At 38.3% G+C, this 22,104-nt stretch overlaps 1 protein-coding gene across 1 annotated transcript in view; it reads left to right on the top strand.

Annotated features, from left to right (window-relative positions):
• Positions 1-22,104, top strand: part of astn2 (astrotactin 2) — a 303,910-nt gene that overhangs the window by 183,419 nt on the left and 98,387 nt on the right. The window contains exons 12-13 of the mRNA XM_085279739.1: positions 4,388-4,554; positions 7,221-7,409. Of these exons, the coding sequence (XP_085135865.1) occupies positions 4,388-4,554; positions 7,221-7,409 (356 nt within the window). The remainder of the gene's footprint in view (positions 1-4,387; positions 4,555-7,220; positions 7,410-22,104) is intronic.

The raw sequence follows: 22,104 nt of genomic DNA, 5'->3' as shown, positions 1-22,104 counted from the left end.
GGACCTGAGCTTAGAGGATAAAGACTGCACCCAGGCCGAATGGGGATTTTTTAAATATATATTTATACATATAAATGGCCTAAGTGTTTTAGATGTATTAGACAGTTAATGAACATTCCCATTTTTTCTAATACTTTTCTAATAGACTTCATGCATTTCCAAAGATCTCTAACATTATTAGTCTTTATCTCATTTCTAACTTGATTTCTCTGCTAATGTCCTGTATTGCATAAGCTTTATTTAAAACAACCATATGATTTATGTAATTGTTTCTCCAGAAGGCTTATGCCAAAGAAAAAGTCTTATTTCTGATCTCAGGAAACCTTTCAAAATAAGATTGATCCTGATGATCATTGTTTTGGACTAAATGAGGATTTGAAACAGTCTGAGCAAAAGAGAAAGAAAAGATGGCCTTTAAATGGTTCTACTATAAAGCATTTGTTTCCAGAAATGCTAATATGTTATGTGTTGTTGTAGTTACTAATAAATGGTGTTACTTAAATTGTACAGTTCTGCTGGATTTAATGAGATTAATAATCTCTTTGGAAATCTTTAAGCAGAAAACCAGGGAAACATAACGACTATGATAGTTGAAAGCTGTTGGAGATAAAAGTTCACACACCTCGTACGCCTCTATCTCTAGGAGGTAGAAATGCCAACTGTTCTAGTCCAAAACAACAATATATACCACTTCTCTGTTGTTTTCCTTCTCATCTGATGACCAGAACTGAGGGAAAAAGGGTGCCTTTGGATGTGAGTCCTTGCCTATGTCAGTCATTAATAAATAGCTACACATAGTTTTCCCTTTAGCGTCTATACAACTGTGTCTGCAGGCATGTGACTAATGATGTCGTGAACCTTCCTTACGTGCACTAGACCCTTTAACACCACCTCTTCCTTTGTGCTTCCTAACCTAAGAAAAAGTTCTCAGAGAAATAATAAAGTAATTTAACTTTCTGAACTTTGAGAAATATGTAGTGTTTAGTATATAGCATTGTTTTGTTTTTGGGGTTTTTTGTTCTTTAAGAATAAATACACCACAACCAGCAGACATTTTAGCTGTTTGTCATTGCACGCCTACAAAAATATCCTATGCTGGCACACAAAACTTCAGGAGTCTAGATGAGTCAGAGTAGCAGTTAGTGAAAGAATTGAACTGTGGACTAGAAAACTGATGTAACTCAGTCTCTCACAGTCCTCGTTTCTTAGCAAAGAGAGGCAGATATCAATACAAGCAAGGAAGACATTACAGCAACACTTGAAACTGAAAGGCTGGCAAAACCAACACATTTTCAGCATGTGGCTCACATCTGAAAGTGTAAATTGACCACAGCTGAAACCTGTCAAATATTCAAAGATGAGATGGAAACTATTTATAGTATCTCTGAGACTATATGCATCCTACTGGAAACTCATATGGGGTGGTAATTCTGTTGTTGTTTTCCAGCATGTAATGTCACACTTTGTAGGAAACATTATATAACATCTCAGTAATGACATACGTTAACTTGTGAAAGTCAGGGCTACTGGATCCTGGTTCTCACTACACAGAGGAATGATTTGTTTTCTGTTTAGTTAAGCTAATTCAAAGGTTATTGCTGTATACTGCAGTAGTTGGATGTGGCCTTCCTGGTGCAGTTATAAAAAATTGCCAACTAGAAAACAAATGTTAAAAAATGCAACAAATAATCCAAATATCTAATCAGTCAATCACATAGCAACAACTCAGTGCATTCAAGATGACCAGCTAAAGTTCAAACTCTAGGGCTACCGTGGCTCAGGGGTTTGGGAAGCGCATCTGTAACCGGAAGGTCGCTGGTTTGATCCCTCTGTCGTTGTGTCCTTGGGCAAGACACTTTACCCTACCGCCTACTGGTGTTGGCCAGAGGGGCCGATGGCGTGATATGGCAGCCTCGCTTCTGTCAGTCTGCCCCAGGACAGCTGTGGCTACAACTGTATCTTGCCTGCACCAGTGTGTGAATGTGAGAGTGAATGAATAGTGGTATTATAAAGCGCTTTGGGTGCCTTGAAAAGCGCTATATAAATCGTTATATAAACCATTATTATTATTAACTCACCATCAGAATGGAGAAGAAAGGTGATACAACGTTGCTGATGCCAAACTGTCTGATCTCAGTAATTCAGGAACTGTTGATCTCCTGGGATTTTCCTGCACAGCCATGACTAGGGTTTGCAGAGAATAGTCCAAAAAAGAGAAAATATCCAGTGAGCTGCAAGTATGCAGTAAGTTCTCTAGGAGTGCCTTGTTGATGTCAGAACTCAGAGCAAATAGTTAGACTATTTCAAACTGATGGGAAGGCATCAATACCTGAAATAACCACTCGTTGCCATCAAGATGTCCAGAAGAAATGTGTTTCTTTCTTCACTTGTATTATATTTGCTGCAATTTCTGCTGGCCCCTTAACCAGGTGTCTCTTGAAATATATATATTTTTTAAAAATTCCAATCAGACTTTTTAGTGCTTAAATACAGGATATATAATAATGCCCTTGAATCAGAGAAGCTACAGCAGGAAAAGAATCATGCCAGGTGCCACTCATGTCAGGTAAAAACAGGAAACCGCGTCTTTGCATGAGCTGACCAAAACTGGACAATAGAAGATTGGAAAGATGATTTCTGCTGCTGTATTTGGATAGTAGTGTCATAATTTGGTTTAAATAAGATGAAAGCATGCATCCATCCTACCTTGTATCAAAGGTTCACTCCAGTATATCACTCTGCCGGTGGTGTAATGATGTGGAGGGTAGTTTCTTGGATGTTTTCTTGCTTTAGCTTCCTTAGTATTAACTATGCATGATAGCAATACCCGAATCTTGTTGATGAGCATGTACATCCCTTTATGACTTCCACCATCATGCGAATCTTCTGATGGCTGGTTCTAACAGGATACATGCCATGTCACAAAGCTCAAATCATCTCAAACTGGTTTCTTGAACATAAGAAGGAGTTCACTGTGCTCAGCTGTCATCAGACATCAGTCCATGAGAGATTCTTTAGGATGTGATGGTATGAGAGATTCACATCGTGGAGCCGGCAAAGCTTCAGCTTCAGTGAAAATATATGATATATGATTTATATATAGAATGTATAATATTTTAATATTCTGCTAATATTCTGTTAATTGTTAGAACAATGAACACACACACACATTTTTTTATGCTTTTTGATATAATAACACTTATCAATATTGTTTTAGCAGCATGTTGATTGACTTGACAGTTAAGCTGAGCCAGCAGAAAAGTCTGACCTTTTTGTTTTGTTTGTGTAATAAGCATCTTGTTTACATATGAGATGAATAATGCAATATAATTCATGAGCGTAAGCTATTAAGTCAAGAAGTTATTTATTGTTAGTAACATTACATTTTTAATGGAGCCCAACTTTCTTATATAATACATCTGCTGCTTTTGCAGTTCTGAATAATTAGTATTTCTTATGCTGGAGGAAATATAATTCATTTAAAAATCCACTTCATAAATTAAATTCTGCACTTTAAATTAGCCAGGCAAATGACTAGGGTGCTGGACCCATTGTTCCTCCTCAGATTTCTGGCTTGAGTTGACATACTCAGATAAATGTGATTTGTTTTTTGTTTGGTTGATGGGAACTCAAAGTTGAACTAATACTTCATATTGAAATGAAATGTCACAACAACAACCTAGTGATAAAAGCTGTGGTATCAATAATTTACTGCAAGGTAGGGTGTCACTTTTTAGTGAGTCACTAATGACTTTGCTAATTATTATCCATCTAAAAAGTATCAGTTGATTTAATTCCCAGCAAACAAGAGTGGCTATTTCTGTTTCTTGAAATCCCTTGGCTCATTTGCAATGCTTAAGTTTATTATTTTCTTTTATCACACTTCTATCAGCGTGGAATGATTTCACAAATGATAATCATTTTAATTGCTGGTGCTTGTGTCTAAATCTTTCGCCTCTGAGTTTTTTCTTTCTGTCTGGCATTTAAAAAAAAAATAAAAATAACACAGGCCTTTGTGTGAACTGAGGGGGGACTTTCTGCTCAGGTAGTAAAATGAGCTGTGGTAACGATTCCAAGCTGCCGTTGTTTAATTTTCTAATCCTTTAAGCGCCTCCACCTTTTTATTGTGTTGTATCAGAAAAATATAATTGGCTTAAATTCTTCTTTTCTTGAATTTGTTCTTTCTGAAAGTCTTACTCCCTACTACTACTGTCTTATCTTCTCAGTCTTACTATCTCTGTCCTCTCAGTACTTTTCAATCCTGATTAAAATGCACATTCTGACCTATGTGTTTTACTCTCTTCTTCTCTATTCTTATTCTGTGCCTTTATCCTCACCCCCTGCTTGTATCCCTCCCACCACCTTTCCTTCTTTCTTTTTCTTACAGTGTCCTGAGGGGCTGAGGCCAATGAAGGATGGCTCAGGTTGCTATGACTACTCCAGGGGCATTGACTGTACGGATGGCTTCAATGGAGGTTGTGAACAGCTGTGTCTCCAGCAGCTTGTGCCCCTTGAAGATGACCCAAGTTCCAGCAACGTACTCATGTTTTGCGGGTGAGAATAGCTAGTAGTAAATAGAGAAAGAGAAGACATCTGCAGGGTAGGTTTCATGAGTGATGGTTCGATTACACAAATGTAAATTTTCAAAAAATACTAAATACGAAATAACCAGTGAATAAACTATAGCTAGAAAGCCATATAGATAGATTGACAAATACATATCATACAGTTCTAGTATAGCCATTACGAGCATAATCTACAAAAACATACACAATACAAAGATGTGGAAAGAAAACTTGCATGAATTTGTCCAAACAATTCAAACCTCATACAAGTAATATTAGTGAATCTCACCTCTGAGATCGTGTTCACAGCTTCTAGCCCAGCTACTATTTTTAGACTGCTCAGTGGAAACCCCGTTCTGTTCTCTTGGCACATGTGCCTGAATGTTACGGAGGTACTGCGTCAAAACAGTGAACCTTTAACCTGATTTTCATTTTGTGGAAGCAGTGGAAGTCACAGGGAGGCAAATCTGATGGGTCTGTGAGGATTTTATATGTGTAGATTAAAAAAAAACCTCCAGCCTTGTCAGTGCACTAAGTTCCAGCACAACATGGCACATGCCAAAGTTCTCTGTATGGTACAAATGGAGCTTTGCATTGACAGTCTGAGGCAGGGGGATCTTTTGGTAGTGCACATCCTTGTGAATGTTGAAAACAAAGAGGATGACTATTATCCTGGTATCACCCTGGACATGACATTCAATGAAAATGGACTCTTAGCTAAAAAACTTCAACTTTGGCTGGCAGTGAGCCTCTGTGTGTTGGTCATTTTGTAGAATGAAGATATTCTTGAAGGGGAAATCATGCCAAATTTCAATTAGGTATAGTTTTTGTTTGCACTTATTCATAGAACTTTTTGATTGTACCCAGTATATTGTAAATACTTAGGTTTCCATTTGAGTGCAGACTGCTTAGATTCCCAAGTGCAATCACACTGTTACTTTGCAACTTGATGAAAAACACTGAAAAAAAACTACTGCACTGTGGTCCGTGGCAGCTGGAAAAGATGTGAATAGTGAACAAATGGGTCAAACACAGGACTTCCACCTGTGATACTAGAGTTTGCATGAAAAAAGAAACAAGGTCGTTCTTAGCTGGCTGATTAAATATTTTTTTCTCGTTTAGAATTTATTGTTATCATAATTTTTCTGTTACGTGCTCAGCTTTGGGACATGGAACCATTTTAAGGTTAGGTTAAAGAAAAGAATGATCTACACTGAATAAAACCCTTCAGGTTAGTGAGTATTTCTGCCACAAAGACCTGAACTTCTATATTGGTCTTTTTACCCAATTTCTAAAAGCAGTGATATTCCTGGAGCAATATTAAATATTATATTGTTGCTCCAAACATGAAAGGTCTGAAAAAGGGCTACAAATAGTAACCAAAAATACAGGAAGTACTTCTGTCAGTGTTTTTGTTAGCTTTAGGGTTGTCCTTCCCATTTTCCTTTAAATAGCTGTCTTCTTTGAGGGTATTTATATCTCAAGACTGGCTGATCATTTATGGAAACTGTTCTGATCATGCCAATGAAAGTTGCTTAATTCCTGGGACCTGATAACTGATAAAAGGATACTTAAAAAAACATGTCTAAATGCATCTGTTGACTTTTTGATGGAAACCTAACAGCAGAAGCCTAAAGAAACATGAAGCATGCCCTCATTCTTGATCTGTGTCTGATCTGGAATGATGTCCTCATTTTCCCCAGATCATTTGGTACCCTTACACTGTGGGCAAACATGAACGTTGAGGCTCTGTCCATTTACCATGATATCCTGTTTAATTTCATAAGTGTATTTTACTAAATCACTAGCCTGTATACCCACATGTTCTGTAATAAATGCACAATGCTTTTTAAAAGTGGCCTGTGGGAAAAAAAAAAACAGATTAAATTAATAAAATCATCTGAATGGTATAACTTTGTTCTGTAATTATACAAATTGTTCATTTACAAAAATGGAAACAGATTTGCCTTCAACTACAGAAAGCCCCTGTTCCACCAGATCTGAGTATTGCCAACAGCAGTTGACATCTCCTTCCCACCGAGGTGAAGAGACATGAACAATTGCATGAGTCCTGCGCTCAGCCCTATCCAGCAGCACTAACTGCTCAGCCTGGTCTGTAAGACAGGATTGCACACAATAGTGGAAGCTATAATTGTGACTAACTGCAGAGTCTGCTGAATCCAGTGGCACTGGAATCTGTTTTAAAATGGTTTTCACCAGAGTGCTTGTGTCCACAAACTCGCCATTGATAATTGCTACTGTAGCACTTTGCATATTTAAAAGGCCTTTTTGGCTTTGACAGTAACAAAGTAGATTTAATGGTATATAAACTGAAAACCTGGAAAAATGTCTTTTCAAAACATTGGTTGTGATTGTCTGTGTCAGGCTGTTATTAGTCTGAGGGAATTCTAAAGAAAATCGGTACAATTTTGGCATGCTGAGTTTCTCTGTATTGGTCTTTATAGATTGAAAATTAAAGTAGGAACATGGGAACAGCCTTGTATATAATGTCAGTCTTTCAAATCACAATCAGCCTGCTACAGCTCAATCTTCTGTTTCAAATCTTGCCAGCACTATGCTTTCACCTCAAGTGTAAACAAGGTCTCCTAGATTGCATATCATACATTGTATTGACAGTGTTTCCTTCCTCCTCAGATGCGTACAAGAGTACAAGCTGGCAGGCGATGGGCGCTCCTGTCTCCTGCAGTCAGACAACTGTGATGGACCAAAATGCCCTAAGCAGGATGTCTACTTCAATGACACCCTGTTTGGTGAGATGCTGCATGGATACAACAACAAAACCCAGCAAGTCAACTTGGGACAGATATTCCAAATGACCTTCCGGTAACTAGTGTACAAGTACATGCATTACACTTACATGACTATACAGACTAATGTTCATGCGTCATGTCTTTTTTCTTTCAATTGTCAGTGACTGTTCATTATGTTGTTCTTCACTTTTCTTTAATCTTACCTAGAATCGTGTCTCGTTCTATAAGTTTATGCTTTTTCTTTCCCTTTTATTGTTTTCTTATCTATTGAAAAAAGAATCTGTTTTTATATTATTTCCAACTAAACTTGTAGACACTTAGTCTTCCCTCGAGACCTGCTGTTTCACATCTGAACAGTTTTTCTGCATCTCGAGAGACACATTGAGGCAGCTCTGAAAATCGGTAGTCAGGGTTTGCCATTGGGTTGCTGCGTCTGTGCTTGCTTCAGTGTGTGTGTGTGTGTGCATGTCTATGTAGATACGTGTGTGTGACAGAGAGAGAGAGAAGGGCATGAGAGTGTAATGGTTGAGTGAGGATTGAGACTTATCCCATGGCAGTTCTCCTTAAACTGTCAGCTCTCTGAAAACCTGGCTCACTCTGATAAGTCACATGCTGTCTGTGAGGAAATGCTCAACACTGAGAGATGATAGGGTCTATTTATGCACAAATACAGTATCCACGGTAAACATGCTCAGCCTATATCTCACATTCTCTGTGTCTGTCGTCACTATCTCATGTGCATACTATATAGGCACTGCTTTCAGCAGGGTAACCATAAAATGCTTTTCAACTGCTCTGCCCTATGGGTCATAATAGTTGTGCTTGGCACAGGGTCATGACTTTACAGCGCATACTTTTAAGAAACGGAGAGAAACCTTTCCGTCTTTCAAAAATGGCTAAAATTTTAGATCTAGGTAGAATTTATCCGAATGTATTAATAGTTTCTTTGGGCATCGTCGTCCTGCTAAAATCTCCGTGTACCCAGTAAAGGTGGTGAACACAAGGTAAGTGTTTCGAGTCTGCAGTTTTACACCATTAATTTCATTTTAAAATGGTCAAATTATAGTCAAAGAAGCAATTTGAATAATATTAACATAAGAGCCTTTGTAAGGTGTTTGTGTGAAGTCTTCTCTCAGAAGTGTGCTATAATTCAGGTACTGTAATTTCACATAATTCCTCAGAGAATTCAGCATTTCAGTAATCCACAGATAAGTGTATAAAAAAGGACACTTCTGCTTTAATATCCCTATATTCTTAATATAAACAGCTTTCAAAAGAAGCAGTTCTAAATGCTATTAAGTTTCATTTATTTGGGATTTAACACTCGACACAGTCGTGTCAGCAGCGTCCTTGAAGATGTTATTGGAACGTAGAGAAGCTGTTAAACAGAAAGAATCAGACTAATGCATCTATTAGCTAGAGTGAGTTATTGTAAAAGATGACCAATCTAACACTGTTTTTTCATGCATTCAGGAAATGTCAACTAATTACCAAAGTATACAGAACAGGTAAATACAAACTGAAAATATTTTTCTCAGAGTTTTGTTTGGACCTCACGTTATAAATTAAGAGGCTTCAGAGCATTCAAAGGAATGAAAAGCTATGGTTTAACTCCCCCATAACAGCAACATCTGACGACCTTCTCTGTACCCACAATGACGAGTATAGACACTTAGTATACGCCTCGGGTTTTTCCAAGAGTAGCTGCAGACATCAACCTCACTAACTTCTGATGCACAACCAGTCGTTTTGTTCTAAAAGCATTCCTGGAATATAACAGAAACCACTCAGCAGTTAGTTGTGATAGTTACCTGTGATCACCTTATCAGCTCTAAGTTAAACAGGGACTGAAGAGTTATCTTTAGACAGTTTGGAAGAAAGACTGACATGTCCAGAGCTTAAACTGGGGACTAAAGGTCCAAGGTTTCCTAAAGGTTTGAGAGGCTAAACCAGTTGGTAACTTCCACTAATACACTCAACAAGGCACAGTTTGACAGATGAGACAAAGGCACAGTTTGAGGATTATAAACCCTGGCAAAGAGGCAGTCTTTATCCCTTTGCCCTCAAACAGTAGGCTGCACAGTGGGGCCTGATCCTCCAGGCTCCAACTCCATGAGCTGGGCTATATTAAATACAGAAAGTAAATACACATGTACTCAAGACCAGGACTCTGATGACATTACAAAATTGAAACAACTAGCATTGGCAGACCTGAGACACACAATGAGTGACATACTGGGTTTTTTTACCTTATGAGATCAATATAAAATAATATAGTGTATATGATATTGTTAAAATGTGTTTTTGGTCCCTGCTTTTAAATTTCTTGAAATTTAAAAACTTTCTTTAATGTTTTTTCTTTTTAAATTTCTTCAAATCCTTTCTTGCAGGCAAGAATTAATCAAAGCTTCCTTAATAGCAGGAATTAATCCCTTAAAAATGAAGAAATTGTCAAACAGTGAATTACCAAAGAGAAGTTACAACACTATTAACTTTTCATGTTCCTCCTTTTTAGTGAATGTCTCACCTTTATACACCCTAAGGTTGTTTGGCAAGGTCTATACTCAGAAATACATTTTGCTGATTACTAAGCATCCTTTAAGTATGGTTGTTGTGCTCTGTGACGGTCACTGGCACAGTGACTTGGAAGTCTTAAGAGACAGTCAAAAACCAAAAAAAGACATCAAAATAAAAGTTAGATAATTGCAAAGTTACAAACATTATGGATAAACATTTTTGGCTCTAGCTGAGACTTATATGGGTTTTTTTCAACTTAGGTAAAATTGTAATTCACTAATGATTTCTATAAAGAGTTTCCCTGACACTGTCAAGGTAACTGCAGACAAATCTACTTGGCTCTTAAAAGGGCCCTATTTTCAGTTCTGAACATCAAGTAAAATGACCACTCAGCCACAGCTCTCCATCCACTTTTTCTGTTTGGAATTAGTTAGGTATTGTGGTTATTTATCTTTCCAAGAAGTTAAGTCACACTTCAGAGAGAACATTTATAGAGAACTTTTCCTGTTTTCCATCTCAGCCTTCATTTTCTTACACCTGTGCAATTTGCACCTGTGCTTTGAAAGCTAGAAAAATTTCCATGCTAATTGCAAGATGCATACTTAGCTACACTTATATGGTTCCCTGCAGTTAAAGGCACACTTGGCTGATTACATGCAGATGACAGGCAAAGTGCACTTCCAGGCTGATGTGCCTGTTTGGATAAAGAACGCACACGTCTCTAGGTGCAGAGTATGTCTGAAACGAAACACGAAAAGCATTTAAATAGACCGACAGTACATGGTTCAGTACGTTTTGAAGAGAGACTAGAGGAAACAAAAAAGAAAGGTGTTACTCTGTGTATCCATTATTTAAATCAGTGTCAAATTCTGTGGGGAAAATTTTTGTTTAACCAGAATGTATTTTGTATTCATCGACCCCACTAAACTTTCATCTTTGTTTCAATTTATTTCTGTTAACGATGGAAAGTTGAGCCGGGGTAAGTCTAACCAGAAAGGCTCAGCTCACAGTAGGTTGGTACTTGCCTTGCAGTGTCATTAATTAAACATGTGTATTATGCCATGTTATCTTACTGTGGTACTTACTGTGCTTATCAAATCCACTGTCATTTGTCAAAAGAACATTAGCTTTGTCTTCGTAATGATTTTGCTCCCATAAGAACCTACTTCACACTCTATGCATTTGTAGAAACATACTACAGTTCTTATTCTCATCATTTTCTACACTTCCCTCCACACCTTCTTTGATATGCAGATGCAAGACTTATTCCACAGCCCTTATTTTTCTCACCTCCACAGTCTACTGGGTTTCTCCCTCACACACGCACACACACACAAAACCCCATTCCTATGCACCAGCACCTCAAAGTGAAATATTAGATGATTGAGATGAATTGTATAAATTGATTCACAGCTTCACAGGTCTTTTTTTCAGTATGAAATATAATCCGTGATTTACGACTGTTTTGCATACATTTGGTATTATATTGATCACACTTTGCTTTTTCACAGGATGTTGAGGTAAGCCCGGGGAGTGATTTTTGCATATTGCTGTAAATTACAGAACTGTAACACAATATTACGATGTCATTCAAGCATTCATTCATTACATGCATAAATGTGGATGTGAAAGTATAAAACGTTGTGGAAAAGAAATCTGGCCCAAAAAGATTGATTATATTTTTTACAGTTTCATCCAGGAACCTGACAATGAATGCAGGCTAAAGGCCAAAACTTATCCTAAGATTGCATCCTTTCTATTTACTTAATTGTGCACTTACATGCACCATAATGACATCCTGCCACTAATTGGTACATCAGTGTCAAGCCCATGCCTGAAAAGATGACTGTAGAGCCATGGTGCAAAGAAAGTACACTCACTTTTGATTCTAATGGCTTACATATCAGGACTTAAGTGTAATCTAGTCCTAAGCAGGTGCTAGGTAAATACAATCTCAGATGAATTACAAAGCATGGCCTATTACAGCGTATCATTATTTAGTTAACAAAACCTAAAACAAAAGGCAGAAAACTGTGGAAAATTTAACTCGTCTGGGAAGTCATATAAGATAATTTTCCATTTAAAAAATGTTGAAGTCCATCACGCTGTAGTGAGAGAGATTTTTCAGAACTGGAAGACACTTAAAACAGTTGCCAGTCTTCCCACAAGTTAATGTCCCGGCAAATTTACCCCAAGGTCAGACCGTGTAATGCTCAGAAAAACTAATTCTAATGCTGCACCCAAACTACTCAGGCTATATGAGCCTCAGTAAACATGTTAAATGTTAAAGTTCATGACAGTACATTTACAAAAAAAGCATGAACAAGTATGACTCTTTTAGTGGGGATGCCAGCAAAAAGCCCTTCTCTCTAAAAAGAACATGGCAGCAAAGCTTAGGAGCGATGTCCTTTGGCTAGACAAGATCAAATCAGTGATGTTTGGCCATGATGCAGAGGACCACGTTTACTGAAAACACTCCACTCCACAAACACATGGCCCAACATTGAAAAGCCAAGACTCAGCTGACACCTCCACCAAAAGGACGAGGCTCATGCTCTTGAGGATCATGTGATGACTCACAAGATCAGTAGTAGGTCAGCAACACTCAGGGTCACGTCCACAGGGAGCAAACCCCACTAGGGGTTAAATACCTGGGACTCTCCACCTTTCATTCACCTCCAACCTCTTGGATGAGAGGTAAACTTGAAGAAGTCCAGTTGCCTTTTTTTTTAAGCACAGAAGACTAACATGACCTGGATAACTAAGAACCTACACACCTCATCCTCACTGTTAAGCATGTTGGTTGAGTGATGAGTTAGGCTTGCTTTGCAGCTACTGGACTTGGGCACCTTAAAGTAAATACCAAAGTATTCTAGGACAATGAACCCGAGGATAAAAGCAGGTCTACAACAGAATGGCTGAAGAAGAAAAGAACCAAGTCTAAATCCAGACCTCAGTGAATGCCTACAAAGCTTCTTTTGTAAAGACAAGAGGGGTAAAATTCCTCCTTAACGATGTGAGACACTGATAAAGAACCTTCAGATTGTTTCAGTACACTTCAAGTTAGAAGCCGTTATACAAGCTATTAAAATGATGGGGTGTACTAAGTATAATATGTCATGTGTTGTTGTTCATTTAAAATTGAGTTTGCCTCATTTTATGATACAGGACTGCATGAAGGGTAAATGTGAATGTATGAACACACACGCACACCCTAGTCCTGTAAATTTAGAATAAGAAAGCAGCAGGCAGCATCCAAATAGGAGAGAGCCAGACTCATACATATATACATTGATACACCACTGCAATCACTAAGTACCAATTAACAACTCGAATCATACATTAAAAGAGCAAATGGGATAGGGTGAGCCTCACAGCCTCACAACTTTGAACCTCTAAAGCAGGCATGCTATTTTTTTTAGAAATGATACAGAATACAAAACAGATTCAAATCTGATCCAAAGAAGAATATCCACACTACTGTTTTCACAACACCATGTAATGAGCAGCGGCAGATTATCCTCCTGGCATTTCAAAGTTTACACTCCTTTTCTTGCCTCAAAAAACACCTTTTTTCATGAACTGCCACATGATCATAGGTGATTGAGAGTGCATTAACACAGGAACCTGACCCCACAGCTCTCTATAGACCTGTTAACTGACTCTAGTTAACTGATTTTAGCATTTCATTTAAGCATATCATATTGCTCGCATGTTTTTTCCTTAATAGTTGGCAGAGTGAGAATTTGTTAAGGTGATGCTGTCACTCTTGTCACGTTGATGCATAATGGGGTTTTTTGCAAAAAAGGGAAAAGATACCGAAAAGAAGAAACAGGCAAAACCACTTTTGATAGGTACTCTGCTAGAAGTCGTCATCACTGCTCACCTCTCAGGCGAAGACGATACCACAACATGAATAATTTGTGAATCCAGGAGCCCACAAAGCTCTCAGGCATAAACACAACTACATTTCCATGTTCCTCAGTAATTTTCAGTAATTATCTCCTTTGTGCACACAGGGTAGCGTCTACTGGGGGGTTGAGTCAACAAACATTACAAGGCAGTTTCTTCCCATATAATGAGTAGCCATGAGACACTGAGACAGACTGCTGAGGTGAAGGGTTAAGCTGCTCAAGGTTGATGGGATGCTTCCTAATTCTCTTCCAAAATATGTGCCTGCTCCTTCTTTCTTAAATTCTCAGCATAGTGTTTATCTCTTTACTATTGCCTGTGCACATATGTGTGTGGGTGTGCGTGGCAGAATTGTGAACTCATACAGAGTTATGTGTGTGTGTGACATCCTGGCGTTAAAGTACTTATGTTTATTTACTTAAATATTCAGATAGTCATATATCTCCATGCATAATTATTTTTACTTACTAGATCGGTTGGCATCTTTGTTGTATTCAAACATTTGGTTGTTTCGACAGATTTCATACCAATTTAATGTGTCTGGCTCATGAGAAAACAAATAAATGCTACCACAGCTTGCGACACTGAGATGTAGGACAGTATGGTGTATTGTATTAGTCTTTCTACTATTTTTATTCGTGAAGGTCATAGTTGTTGTGTCACTTAAAATTTCAAAAAAGCTCTATATTATTTTGTATGTATTTGTGTGGAGTTTTCTCTAGCTGAGATATCTTCTTACAACGCCATCAGTGCTATCTGTGTTATTTGCAATCACAGTCTATGCATTTATTATAGAAAGCCATTACCTAATCCATTACAAACTGGTGTCATGCCATTTGAAACGTGGATGTTTGCAAGGCAAGTATAGACTTTTCCAAATATCCCATTTAGGTGCATAAATGGGAAGTGTGGGATTTAACAGTTTTGGGAGTATGAAGACTCCATTTAGACCCAAATGCATTGTGGTTGTTTGCTAATGCATTGTAAATTGCAGATAAAGTGTATGGCAATAGAAACTGAAATGTATGTGATGTCTGGAGGTGGTTGGATCGCAGCCAGGTGTAAATGCAGTCAGTACAGTTTGGCAACATTCAAAGGCCTCTTCTAGGATCTCAAGCAAGCTGTGAAAAAAGCTGAAAACAGCCTTTTATTTTTACATGAAAAAAATACAACCCAACGCAATTGTACAACAGCAGCCTCACAAAATACTTGATTACATTAAAGTGTCGAGACAAAGCCCTGTGTTTATATGTCATACACTAATGCACACAGACTGCTGTTTCGATATTCAATGTGAATGGGATTTAAAAGGTTAGGTTATTTGTTGTAAATATTAGGCTCTTTCTTGTGAACTCATTTTATTAAATATTTTCATCTCCGTTAGCTTCCACAATCTGTTTACTCAAGTCCTGTTTTTATTATTTTAATACCCGTCTGCTATAAATGTGGTTTTATCTCTACATTAAACAGCCATGTTGCTTTAGCTTGTACATAGCCATAAAGCATATGCAATTCATTATTTCTTTTAATTCTGCAAATTGATGGGTATCATTTTTGAAAGTATACAGGATACATAAGTATTTAGTCATTCAATTTTATTCAATAATTTGGATATTAAACTTAAAAAATGAAAATGAAAATGAAAAAGCAAGAATGACCAAAAAGGGATATTTTTTCCTCACATTGCTCCAGTTGATTTTCTGGAAAGTTTGAGTCTTATTTACACCATGGCACCTTAGCAGACCGAGTTTAGCAAAAGAGGAAGCGTAAGGGTAAGAGGAGGTTCTTAAAGCCTCAGTGATTCCTCCATCTTTATGACTGAGTGCACATAAGGTGAGCATTGTCTGGGAGATTGCGAGGGCTTTGTGTGCAGTGCTCAAACATTTGTGTGGGTTTGGATTTAACTTTGTGTGGGCATGTGTTTGCTTGTGTGAGTCAGTGCGCCGGTGTTTGTGAGTGTGATTGTTCCCAAGGCACTCACTCTCTGTGCAGTAACTCACATGGCGAGGCAGGACCTAATAGACCCTAGCCTAATATCAACTAATGTTAGAGAGGCTTGTATCCGACTACCTGCTGTTTGGCTGCAGAAAGCAGGGATGGGGGGAGAGGGGGGGGGGGGGGGTTGGTAAAGGGAGCAATATGTGTTTAGAAAAAAAAAAGTTTAATCAAAACAGTAAAGCCAATCAAAACTTAGCGAAACACTAGGAAAGAGTAACTGCGAGAGAAATGCTGGGGCAGGGGGTGGGGGGTAGTGCACCAAATGCTGCTTTGTGCATGATGTAATAAAGTAGTCAAACATCTCATACAGATGTAGACAAATCATGTGGGAGAGTAGAAGTACATGGAGCACTCATTTTGCAAGGTGTGGCTCTGATGTGCAGCAATTTATACAGAAAGGTAGACATGGCAAAAAAGAAAAACAGATGAGATTAATTGGACCAGATTAAAGAATACCAATTATGTCATGCTTGTCTTTTGTTTTTATATATGTGTTGACAGCCTTCTGCAGCTTGCTGTACTCCTCCAGGATATTTCAACTTCCCGATCCTATCCCCAGCTCAGGATTGTAAAATATTATTACTTCTATAGTTAGCATTAAAATTATTATTTACTATTAGCTGACAATTACAACAGAGGTAGAGACATTTTTAAAGAAGCATTGCTTTAGCAAAAGTAATAAACCACCATGGAAACACCACACTACACATAAAACTGTGTTACTGGCAAAGTGTGCATAAAGTATCAAAAGTAAAGGCAATTATTCTGCCAAAAAATGCTCACAATCAGTATTATATGGATCAATTATACTGCTGCACTTTAAATGCTTCTTTAGATTGTTTAATTTACTGTAATGCATCATATTCTATACAACAGTATGACTGTAGTATCATCATGGGAGCTTTTGGCAATATAGTGTATGAAAAAAAGAATCACAGTTTAATTCAAAGGCTTCAGCGCGATGTGATGTGGTTAACTGTTAATATCTACAGGAGGTTTTTAAGTGTTACATTTAGGTGGTGTATTAACAAAACAGCTGGTATACTTTGTATAATCATTCAACCAAATAATTTCTCATTGATGCTAAACTGAGTGCTGGTGGAGCCTGCAGTTGTTCAACTTGGATGTTTATTAATTTAGACATGGTGATTTTAACCAAAAGCTCTCCTTGCTGATATGCCAAAAGACTTTTTATAAGATTCGTACATCACACATGTTGGCCAAGGTAGTTAAGAAGAGGACGTGTTTGTTACAATGATAAATCAGAGTTATTTGCTAAGGTTAGCTCTGTTTCCACACAAAGTGCAGATGATAACTGATTTCAAGGCGGTTAAAGCACAGCCAGCAGCAGTTTTTTTTTTTAATAAGCCAGCCTCACATCAGTTTCCCCCATAAAGACCAGAGGTTTATCCACAATGTACATGTACAAACAGTCTGGCCTCTTTTTCACCCCTTTTAGAAATCTACGTCACTGAGTAACACAATTTCATAACACTTTTCTAGTGGTATATAGTATAGTTTGGCACACATCTGAAGCTTCTGCCAACTTTCAGTATCTAGGCCATGAGTAAAGTACATCAAATGTTGTGACAAGAGCAGTCTTTATGTACTCCCGGCATCAGAGAAACTAAAATCCCGTTGGATTACTCTTTTATGTCTCCACAATCACTGGAATTACTTTTGTGTTAACATTTCACACAGTTAACTAACATTCCCTTAAGCTTTGAACATCATGCCCACAGGTTTGACGTTGGGAATGATCAAAACTTTTAGAGTCTATAAGATCGTCTGAAACTGATGAGCTTCTTTGTTTGTAAAAATGAAAAAAATGAAAAAACATCTAGACTGGGACTCAGGGTGACCATTTACGGTGAAAGCAAATACCCTAGAATGTTCTTACCTTGCCCATTTATTACCTCTCTGTCAAGGTTCACAAAATAAGGTAAGATGGAATTAACATAATTTAGCTGGCAGGCAGATGCCTAGCACTAAAACATACACCCATCAAGGCTTTAGCCTTTACCTGGACTCTTGTTTTGGCAGATGAATAAAGACTCTCTTTGTTCTGGGTCCAATTCACATTCAAACATGTAGGGTTGAACACCAGGGTTTTGTTATCTGACAGCTCATAGAAGGCTATATTCAGAATAAGACTGGACTTTTGGCAGGTGTCCCTTAAAGCCAGAGGATAAAAAGAGGTGCTGCTTTATTTTAACCTAAAGTATGTGTTTAAAAAATATATACATATATTCTGGTAGACCCCCTAAAACAACATATGACTTATAGTCCTCTTTTCCTTCATAAGCTCATGTCATCGTGTTTTTGTTAGGTCCTCTTAATAAAAGTATAATAATAAGAATACAATATAATAATAATAACACGATATATCCATAATCGCTCAAAAGCATTCAGATCCCTTTTATTGTTAGTCATTTTTTCTCTGTTCTAGTTCCTGCTTCAGGAAATTTGTGGGTTATGCCATACTGACTCCATGATCAAAGAATAATTTGTGCACATCTAAATTACTTGTACAATAATTGAAAATGAAAAATTCAGTTAAGTATTTTCCAAGTTCTAAAACATATTCTTTTCTATATATAAATATATGTCAAATATAATTTTTTAATACATAAATGTAAGCAAACCACTGCTTTGCTAGTAAGTAAGTCACTGCATCAACAGCTGAAGTGTTTTTCTCAAGAATGTGCCACAAACAGGACTTTAATATCACCAACCATTTCCATGTTATTACGGTGTATCCATATAAATGGCCCACCCTGTACATTTAAAACACATCATTTATTCATCTACGCATAGACAGAACAATAATATGTCAGTGCAGTAGATCAGGCCAAACATCGTCAGGGTTTCATCATGGCCATGCATCAAAAGATGCTATGCTGGTTCTTTCTGTATACGATGTATAACTGTACACCTGTATAACATGACCGTGCATTAACTAAAGCGTGGAAATTAATCATATTTCAGTGTGCATGCAATAGCGCTGCATGTGCTCAATGAAGCAAAACATAGCCCTTGACATTTGTTCTCCTTCTATGGCTATAGATGGGCTACGCAGAAATTGGTGGGGAAATGTTTTTATGATTGAATAATAAAATACTGTAATAGTAGTGAACTGTGTGTAACTTAATGCCCCCTCTACAAGGCTATCTTTTTTAACTCTCCTTTCTCTCCATCATTCTGACTGCAGGCTGGTGCTGTAAACATTCTAGTCATAAATTATTTATTAATATCAACTCATAAATAGATACCAGTTTCAAGCTTCTTTTTTTTTCCAATTTTACCCATCTTGCCATCTAACCATCAATCTGTCCATCAATCCGCTTATCTGTCAGGTTGTGGTTGCAGCAGACTAACCAGGGTATTCCAGGACTTCTTCTCCCCAACTACACTTTTCAGTTCCTCCAGGTTTTTTCAAAGCCAGATCAGATAAATAATCTCACCAACAGATTCCAGGTCTTTGCCATAGTCTTAACTCAGTTGTCCATGCACAAATAACATCCAAGGACACCCCCTAGACATTCTAACCCAAACTACCTTAGCAGGTTCCTCTCAGCATGTAGGAGCAGCAATTCCGAAAATCCACATCACCCTATGGTCATTACCCAGATTTCATGATAAGGGTTGGGATGTAAATGGGCTGGTAACTTGAAAGCTTTGTCTTTCGACTCAACTGTCCCTTCATCATGTCAGTCAGGGAAAACACCTGCATTTCTTCTGATGATCCACAGATGGAGTCCAACACTCACTGAAAACATGCTTGATTTTTGATTACACTGATGGCTCAGAACCCTGTACTCCCACTGCTCCAGACCTCCACTTCACAGACACTGTACCAGACCTCCATGAAACAGTTAAGAAGTGTGTTAACCAAGGCAGCCCCACAATGTCAGAGCCTATAACATCTCTGGGCCAAATCGTCTATGCCTGGTGCTTTACTATGGGGTCGCTTCTCAACTACCTTAGGGACCTGTGTAACTCGTGAGTTTTCCCAGCATCTTCAGGCTCGGCCTTACTTCACATAGGGATTTTTTGGCTGGGTTTGGGAGTTCCTCAAAGTGCTCTTTCCTAGGTCCCACAATATCTATGTCAGCGGTTCTGCTCCCCAACCAACACGTTGAGCCATGCCCAGCTTCCCCATGCTAAGTCACTGTACAGCTTGCCAAAATGTCTTTAAATGCTGCCAAAAATCCTCCTCCATGGCCCTCTCCCACTCCTGAGTTTTTCAAAACCACAACCTTTTTGGCTCTCCGATGTCCATCTGCTGCAGGAGACCCCTGGGCCAACCAAGCCTGGGAAGCTTCCTTCTTCAGCCTGACAGCTTACCTCACCACTGGTGTCCACCAACAGGTCCTCAGATTGGTGCTATGAGAGGCATCGATGACCTTATAATCATATTGCCTGACAGCTTTTTTGCTATTTTCAACCAAATGTTCAAGACATGGCATTAGATCATATAATACAACAACAAAGTCAATCATACATACCTAGCACAGAAGTCCAGGAACATAACACCACAATGGTTTACATCAAGTAGGCTGTTCCTGCCAATTACCCTTCTCCAGGTGTCCTTATCCATAACTACATGAGTATGCAAGCCTCCCAAGAGAACTATGGTTCCCCAGCCAGAATTCCTTCCATGACCCCATCCGAAGACTCCCCAAAAGCTGGGTATTCTGAACTGCTATTTATCACATATTCACAGACAACAACTCGAATTTGTACAAATTGCTCTCTGGGGAAAACAGCACTCAGCAGGGGGCTTGTGAGTATCCCCATACCAGCAATTCTCCTCCTCGGCCATTACAGAAAAAGAATCTAGCCCATCTCAGTAGAGCTCCACCTCTTGCACTAGCTCAGGTTGCTTCCCTGCTAGTGAGGTGACATTTCACGTCCCAAAAACCAGTCTGTGATCCTTGAGGTGACACATCCAGGTTCCCTCTTTTACCTACCCACAGGGCCACTTTTATTCATCTATATGAAATTTACTTCATTGAGTATTCACCCATACTCACCCCTGCGAGGCTGAACTATAAAGGAGTTAATTACCACTCCTGTGATGTGATTTCCAGAGCCTAGCTTTCAAGATGCCTACTACAAAAAAATGGTTCACTTCAGTTAGTTATATCAATCACAAACATATGAATGACAGAATAGCAGATAATATAATAGCTTTTAATCAGGTCTTGATGTCAGTCATCTTGCTTTGTAATTACACTGAACAACAAAAGAATGCAAAAACCGCCTTGCTGTCTTGCCCCATTACTGTTAATAAAGTACGAGATGATGAGATTGTGGAAAAATTGTGATGAGACTTGCCATCTGTGTATTTTTATGTACCAGAACAGAAGAAAATGAAGCAGATGTTTATAAAAGCTGACCTTCTTTTGGTAGAAAAAAATCATGTCGAGTTTAGTTTTGGTGCTTAAATAACCTATAGAAGTGAATACGTGTGCCTCAAGGTCTTTTAAGTGAGTTTCAGAGCTTGTTTTATTGAACTAAGACTCCCTGTTTTTCAGCTCAAAGTCCCAGGGTCATGTAAAGTTTTAAGAGCTAGTCAGATTATTTCGCTGTCTTTATCAAAAGGACAGAAAATAAAGAATTTGTTGTGTCTTTTTTCTTGTTAGCGTGTCAAAAAAGAAAATAGCCAAACTGCTCTGTTGCTTGATTGCTGTGCCAAGTAAGAAAAGATAACCTCCTGTTGTAGTCTCTTGTCCTCTAATCAAATGCTCAGAAGTGTTTTTCTGCATTCAGGGTGATGACATGAAAGTCTGTCAGGAACAGAATTTTTAATTGCTGGTTTGGCTTCCTTGTAAAACTGCGGTGTCCATGTTGGAGTAAAAGTGAAAAGAAAAAAAAGGAGACTGAAAGAGTAAGGGAGATAGAGAGGCAGATGTTTGCTACAATGGATAGACACAAATGGGGGAGGTTTGTAGCAAGTGAGAAAGTGCAAGTAATATAAAATTAGAAAAGCTGTGGTGGCTCTAATCAGTTCCACACTTAACTGGCCTGTATGCCCCCTCACTCTGCATTGCCGAGTTTCATCTCTATGGTAATGATCCTGGCCACCAGAGTTCATTTCTACAATTTCCTAAAGCAGGCCAACAGAGATATCAAGGTACAAAAAGAAAAAAAAATCTATGCGCACTCACATTGTATTTCAGTTGTATACACGACTCAGGGGAATGAAAGGGAGGATGAGCGGTTATGTGTCGTGCCTACATATAACTGTGCTTGCTGCTGTGTGTGAGTGTGTGTGACTGAAGGGAAGCGAGAGTGACAAAAAACACTGACTGGTGCCATTTTGGACTCACTGGTAA

This window comes from Mchenga conophoros, linkage group LG7 (assembly GCF_057382185.1).
Source record: "Mchenga conophoros isolate Kocher_MC1m ecotype Shallow Benthic linkage group LG7, M_conophoros_male_GT1.1, whole genome shotgun sequence".
Taxonomy (NCBI): domain Eukaryota; kingdom Metazoa; phylum Chordata; class Actinopteri; order Cichliformes; family Cichlidae; genus Mchenga; species Mchenga conophoros.
Note: the sequence above shows the minus strand (reverse complement) of the source record. Positions and strands in the feature narration are given on the sequence as shown.